Raw genomic sequence first — 7781 nt, forward strand, 5'->3', positions numbered from 1 at the left:
GATATAGAAGATAGATTCTAGGACATGCGAAATTATTTGAAGAAACCTTTTGGAGCTTCTTAGTAGTTCTACAATCACCTTCGTATTAATCCTTTTGAAGCTTCTTAGTAGTTCTACAATCACTTTCGTATTAATGAAGCCCATCTGCCTGTCATAGTTGCATTTATTGCTAAATGACTAGCTTGAAAAGTGCAAAGAGCCCCAAAAGTCTCCCTATATCATGAAAAATAATGAAAGAAGAGCCTGATGAGACATCAAGTTGCCTAGTTGTACAAGGGCAACACATGCTGTATAAGAAGGCATAGCAAATATAAGGAGGGATAAGAATAAGAGCAAAAAGAAGGGGATCTTCTTTTGAAAAAAGAGAGAAAAAGAAAGAAATATAGAGAGAATAGGGGGATAAGCATGGTTTTAGAGCTTGTTTTTGAGAGAGACTTGTAATCTTTGTAAAGAAATATAAAAGATAGCCTTTTTACATGGTTTTTTAAAGTAAACTTTAATCTTGTTCAAATCTCTCCTTGTGGATTGTTTTAAATCTACACTATAAATTAATTGTGACCTTAACTATTTTACGAGCTGAGTTTTACCTGCACAATTTCCATTAATTATTGTAATTATAAATAATAAAAAAGAAAAGAAAAGAAAAGGAATGAAATTGCAAAAAAGAGTATAAGAGCTAATACAAATAATGAGCAAAAAGTGAAGGTATGCTTTAATAATATGAGAATTATTATATTTATTAATTTTGAAGATCTTACAATACAATACATGGTACTCTAGATATGATTCATACCTATTTCTCAAAAAAGAAAAAAAAATCATACTAAGTTACCTATTATGTCAATTTCATTAATGAAATATTGGTTGTTTCAATTTCCTTCTTAGCACTATGATAATAGTTATATATATATATATATATATATATTATTTGGGTGCCTCTTTATTAAACTTTGAGATTTTTTTTGTTGAAGAATTGAGAAGAAAGAATATCATATATTACGTACTTATTTTGGTTGATCTGTCCTTTTCTTTCGGGATGATCCCTAAGGGATTACGAATTTTCCAATAAGGTGCCCTTTGTTTTGTTTGCAATAATTTCAGTTTGACTTTGACCCTTTCTAATGACAGTCGTACTTGTTTTTTATTTTTTCTCGTACTATGCATAATCATAATCTTCAGCAATTCATCCAGGAAAAATAAATCTTCAACAATGCAGACTTCAGTGAATCATTATATCCAAAAATAATAATTTTATATGAGTTCAAATTTGGTAAGAATGGGATGTAAAATTTATGTTTTACATCATCCAATAGAAAAATATCACGTCAATTTTTTACTTAAAACTTAATATATTCTACCGCATTTAATAACATCTCAATAAATTTTCAATTGATTAGATTTTCGGATTGGTATTAGAATTGATTGGGTGTGATTGTACATATTCTTTAATATGTAATAAGATGATGTACAATGTTAGGATTGAAAGATATAAAACTTGGGTTTTACACTACGAGGGCGTTTGGATAAACTTATTGCTGCGTCTGCGTTTAAGTTTTTTTTTTTTTTTTTTTTTTTTTTTTTTTTTTTTTTTTTTCCTCCAGCCGCAAGTGTTGACTAATTCTTCTGTGAACAGTGCATTCGTGCACTGTTCACGGACCCACAAATTTCACTTTTCAGCTACTTTTTCATTAAAAATGGGTCCCGCGGTACTATTCACACATTTTAAAATTATTTTGCTACAGTGTTTTCAGTTTTCAGTTTTCAGTTTTCAGCAATAAGTTCTATCCAAACGGACCCTACATCTTTTATAGAATTTAAACTCATTATAATAATAGTAACGTTAGGGATGTGGGGATAATAGGCTCAGTAGTGTATATTGGGTCGGAGGCCTAGTCTGAGGACGCTTAATTGTCCGAGAACAGGGTAAACATTGTTAGGAAGGTCAGCGTTGAAGAATAAAGACAAAGGGGAAATTACGATGGTCCAAGGAGGGGTCCGAGGAGAGAAATCTCCTCTGCTGAATGAAGCAGAGATCAGAAGGTATGGTCCGTCACCCAGAAGCAACATTCCAGGGAATTCTGTTGATAAGGATAGGCATCGTAAGAATATAGGACAAAAGAAAGTTATGAAATATCTCAAAGAAAGTTGCTACTACCGCATTGAAAGCTCTGTAACTAACTCTTTGGCCGCATTAATGAGGAAGTAATACCTGAACAGTGATTTTTCAGCCTAATAGCTACTTCTAAAGATTTCAGGAAGGTGCTGATAAGACAAGGATCAACACCAGCAATCTGATCTACTCATGGAAGGTAGAGATAGAAGGAGAAGATAGTATAAATGATAAGAGGTCCAAAGAAAAAGGGATCGGAGAAAAAAGAGAGAAAAACACTGTAGACTCAAGAATAATATTTGTAATCTGTCCCTAAGAGAGTTAGATAGAAGAATCAACCTCCTCGGATTGGGTCCGATGACGATTTTCCTTATATAAAATTGCTTCATCTTTATTCTATTATCATCTTGGCCCACTATAATTGTTATCCAAACTCATTAGAACCTAGATTTTCAACCCACTTTTTATAATTTTATTGTATTGGGCTCTTTGGGCCTATTCCCTTTCCTCTTTTGGGCATAGGTACAAAATTGTGACCTTACAAGAAACATATTACTTTTCCTTTTATTTGCCCTTGAAATTGTTGACATAAAATTAGAGTAATATCACTTTTTATTGCTGTTTATTCGTTGGCACAACTTTTATTATATACCCATCAATAATTGTGGAAAGAAGTGGTTCATAAAGTTATTGAAATATTCTATTAAAAAATTATTGAAAAGAAAGACTAATGCTAGGGACAAAAAATATTTTAATAACTGTTTTTTTTTTCATAATTATTTATATATCTTATTGTTATGGAAGATATATCATTTTCATGGAAGATTATCTTTAATTATATGCATCACTTCCGTTATATCACATATGGCCGCCAATCATGGAGAGATGAACTTGAAATTCTTGACTGGTGTTTCTTTGACGTGGAATAAACAGAAGGACTGACTTCAAAAATGTACAAAAAGACAAAAAGAAAAGAAAAGATATAGGTGTAAAATATATAGTGATGTGCAAAATATATATAAACATGTAAAGAGCTTTGAAAATGACTGGAATATCCATGCACCGTGTCATTTGGGAATGGTTGGACTTTTCTCCCAAGTAATGGGATGAAGGATGCCCTTGGTTTTAGTTTCACTCTAATACCACGTGGGAACTACTTGATAGCATTGCTGAGAAATGACATGCTCGTAACATTTTCACAATATTTTTATAATAAATTTTAAATAGATATTTGTTATTAGTTGTTATTATTAGAGTAAAAAAGTAATCTTAGTTATTATGATTAAATTTGAATTAATAACAATTAATTACCTATAATTTGTTGTGAAAATATTATAAAAATATTGTGGACGAAATATCTCTTAATGTTGGGATATATAATTTCTCAATATTAAGAGGAGCTAACTGCTGGACACGGAAACTACGTTTCTTTAGAAATAATAGTTGGCGGCTAATCGTATTAATTGAGATATCAATTACAATTGAATTTCAGTCCATTGGAAACGTCTGTAATTTGTCGTTTCAGGTCTCGCAGTAACATACGGCACCAAGCGGTTTTGATTTTTATTTAACCATTCATTGCTTTTTCCATTTTTCTTTTATTATTTAATTATATATACAAGGTGAAATTATAATAATCGGCTATATGTATGAATTATAAAAATTAAAAAAAAAAAAGGTCCTAAACTGGCATGATCAACTTAAAACTGCTTTAGAATGAAAGAAGGTGAAACCTGACGAGTCTCCCTACCCCATAAGTCTAGAAAGCCATCATCAACATTCAACAGCGTGTGGATGGCTAAGGGCACAATCATATCTCTCTAAGCCATCTCTCTCTCTCTCTCTCTCTCTCCCTGTGAATCTATCAACAACATATCCCTTCTTTCTGATACAGGTTTCAGAATTTCTTGATTTATTCAATTGTATTATAGTCACTGCGTACTCTTTTTCTTGTTATATTTTTGATTCAGATATACTTATCAAATATCATTACTATTATTGTTTGAATGATATATAGCATCCAATTTTGTTGTAATTGAATTTTTTAGACTGGAGATTTGTATCTCTTGTCCTCAAAGAAGAGAACCTTTTGCATCAACTTAGGAACTGTTCATCTTCCTACTGAGCAGTACTAGAGCTTTCTTGTAAAGAAAAATAAAAAGGAAGTTGTGAGTTTGTTTTAAATTACCACACAAATTGCTAGTAGTTCTTCTAAAATGAAGGCTCCAAAAGAAAACTCAATAATCTCAGTTTCCAAGCTTTTCAATAATGCCCAGTTACAGCTACAAAAAATTCTTTTTTATTTCCTCCTCTTTGCTTTTGGTTTGACCTTTGGTGTCATATTTAGTTTCTACCTCAAAAACTTCTCCTTTAATCTACAATTCGCCAAATTCTCGTTTTCCGCTAATTCAACATCATCGCAATTTCTAGTGCCGAATTTGAAAGCTGAAGTTGGTCACATAGGATTGACAGAGTACCTAAAACTGCCTGAAGTCATGCATGACATGAATGATGAAGAATTGCTATGGAGAGCTTCAATGGCTCCTCAGATTCGAGAGTATCCATTTAATCGAGTTCCCAAGGTTGCTTTCTTATTCTTGACAAAGGGTCCTGTTATAATGGCTCCTCTGTGGGAGAAATTCTTTAAGGGGCATGAAGGCTTGTACTCAATTTATGTGCATTCAAGTCCATCTTATAATCAATCAGTGCCAGAAAGTCCAGTGTTTCGTGGCCGAAGAATTCCTAGTCAGGTCAGTTTCTTTACCATTTTTTTTTTCTTTTTTTGATGAACTAATTGAGTTTTTATTATCCACCTTAAATTGATAATATGCATTAGTATAAGTCTATAAAATTTACCTATTGCCTGTTTGGTCCAGCTTGTTTTTCAGGGGTCGTCTGAAAAAATTATACTAAAAAACAAAGTTTAAAAAAGTTATACTTTGAAAAAAGACGCTCAAAGTGCATTTTAAGCTAATGATGAAAAGTGAAAACAATATAGGATAGCAGTCTTTGTTCTCCATCTCATAATTTAATTGCATAGAACTAATCTAATTTTGATTTACCAAAAAATCATGTCGGTAATAGATTATTATCATTTTTTTTTTTTTAGAATATGTGATTTGAATAATGGAATATCCGTAGTTTTGTTTGGTATAATTTTTTTTCATAGGGTTATTTTAGTTTAAAAATAAGTTTGAATAGAAGTATAATTGTGGCTACGAAAATGTACCAAAATTCTAATAAGTTAATTGCTTATCCAATTAATGTAGAGAGTTTAATAGGTATTTCTTCACTAGATATACTTCCTCATTAAACAATATAAACATATATATATATATATATATATATATATATCTAACTAGATATCCTGGCCAATTAAGACCTAAGGTAAATGGCAATGCCAACAAAAACTATATTGCCTCGTACAGATAATCACCTAATTTTTAGGCTCTATAAACAGAAAAATTATCTTATGAGATTTATTGCTCACAATACGTAAATCTGATTAGTGTTTGAGACATCCCAAAAATGGGAGAGTTGCTCCTAAAAGTAGAAATTGCAATGAAAGCAAAAGAGAACTAAAGGGGGGCAAAAGAGTAAATTTTGCGGTTTCATTTATAGAAATTGGAAAGAACGAGTGAAATAAACTTGAAGATTTTATTGGTCAACTTTGTATTGTAGAGCCAGTTTGGTTACTCAATTATTATCCCAAGGAAGACGCGGTCTCTGGTCTCTGGTCTCTGGTCTCATTTCTTCGAAGGTCCCAACACTCCCAGGCCTAATTTTCCATTCTTATATATTTATTATAATTATCATTATTATTCTTGAATAAATCTTCTTACATTCATCTATGGTTAATCCCCTCAAAAACATTCATCTATGGTTAGCATACCACATTATGTATAAGTGGAACCCACTTATGCATAATTGAAAACAAAGACCCATGTATCCGTAACTCAGCCTCCAATTAAAGTAGACTAGAGGACAGAGGCCCCAAAGGCCCAAACCAAGGTGTGCCTTATTAAGTTATAGCAGCTTTTATAGTTATGGTTTCCCATTTTTGGCATGTATAAGACCATGCATGTTCCATAAAAAAAAAAAAAAAAACCATGCATGTGTTCGAAAACTCCAAAAATAGTTTCAGTTTCATTGCAAAGATTTTGTTTTGTACTTTTACTCACTCGTTCTGTGAGACGTGACCAATGAGACCAAACTGGAATGCGACATAAAATTAAAAAAAAAAAAAAGTACTGAAATGGTGACATTCGAAAAGTAAGAGATGAGAAAAAAATTGAAGATTAGATTATATATAAGGGTCAACAAATCCATTTTTGGAAAAAAAATTTATTGAGAATTGAAAGAGTTGTCAAAATTTTCTTAATTTTCGATAAATTTTTTTTAAAAAAATAGTATACTATTGTGTGCCCTTAGTGCATGCGTTAATAAAATCTCATATATAATTATAGGAATATATATTATCACATAATAATTTTTATTTAACTTCATTTCAAAAAGAAAATTAGATAAAGAGTAATACTACGGATACGTTTTGTGTTTTTTTAACAAGTTGTGACATGTTTCCTAGATTACTCTTGATTGATCTTCATACCAAATTGATGCAGGAAGTTGGATGGGGTCAGGTGAACATGATTGAGGCTGAGCGCCGCTTACTAGCAAATGCACTCCTTGATTTCTCAAACCAACGTTTTGTACTTCTCTCAGAGGCATGCATTCCTCTCTTCAACTTCTCCACAGTTTACTCTTACCTCATAAACTCCACCCAAAATTTTGTAATGGCTTATGATGATATTAGCCCCGTTGGACGTGGACGATATAATACCCACATGTACCCAAAAATCACAGTTAGGCAATGGAGAAAAGGGTCCCAATGGTTCGAAATGGATCGAGACCTCGCCATTGAAGTCGTGTCTGATCGAAAATATTTCCCAATTTTTCAGAAGCATTGCCATGGTGGATGTTATGCTGATGAACATTATTTGCCAACATTTGTGAGTATAGAGTTTTGGGAGAACAATTCAAATAGGAGTTTGACTAGGGTCGATTGGTCAAGGCGTGGAGCACACCCAGCTGAGTATCAAAGAGCACAAGTGACCCCTGCGTTTTTGAAGGTATTGAGGAGTGGAAGTTTGTGTGAGTATAATGGAAGGATAACAAATATTTGCTTCTTGTTTGCGAGGAAGTTTCCACTTGGTACTTTGGATAGGCTGTTGAGGTTTGCACCAAAGGTCATGCACTTCAACAGCTAGCTAGGTTTAGATATTTCAATACCATTTGTTATTCATTCAATTGTATTAATACTATGGTACAAAATCTTTTTTTTTTTTTTAATAAAGAAAACTATAGTACAAAATATAATTTCCCTCAACCTAAATTAAGTGATGGCTTATAGTCTTTTAAAAATTTATTGGCGTCTCTAAGCCCTCTTATCTTCATGGGCCTATATTTTGCGGTAATAGCATAATAATAAAAATAAAAATAAAAATAAATTTAAACAAGGCGAAGATCATGTTCTCAGAAGAAAGAATGTCACACTCTTCTGCTTCTCAAAAAAAGCAAAAACAAAAAACAGACAGAATGTTACTCTTCTCCAAATCCGAAATATCTAGCAGCTTCCATGTCTTCAACATTGGTAGATTCTTTTCCACATTAA

General features: G+C 32.1%; 1 protein-coding gene across 1 annotated transcript; it reads left to right on the top strand.

Moving 5' to 3' along the window:
• Window positions 1-3830: 3830 nt before the first annotated feature.
• LOC142607054 (glycosyltransferase BC10-like) lies at window positions 3831-7481 on the top strand. The gene is made up of 2 exons (XM_075778463.1): window positions 3831-4860; window positions 6733-7481. The coding sequence occupies exons 1-2, from the start codon at window positions 4327-4329 to the stop codon at window positions 7375-7377; spliced, it is 1179 nt and encodes a 392-aa protein (XP_075634578.1). The 5' UTR covers window positions 3831-4326; the 3' UTR covers window positions 7378-7481.
• The last annotated feature ends 300 nt before the right edge of the window (window positions 7482-7781 follow it).

This window comes from Castanea sativa, chromosome 8 (assembly GCF_040712315.1).
Source record: "Castanea sativa cultivar Marrone di Chiusa Pesio chromosome 8, ASM4071231v1".
NCBI classification, from domain to species: domain Eukaryota; kingdom Viridiplantae; phylum Streptophyta; class Magnoliopsida; order Fagales; family Fagaceae; genus Castanea; species Castanea sativa.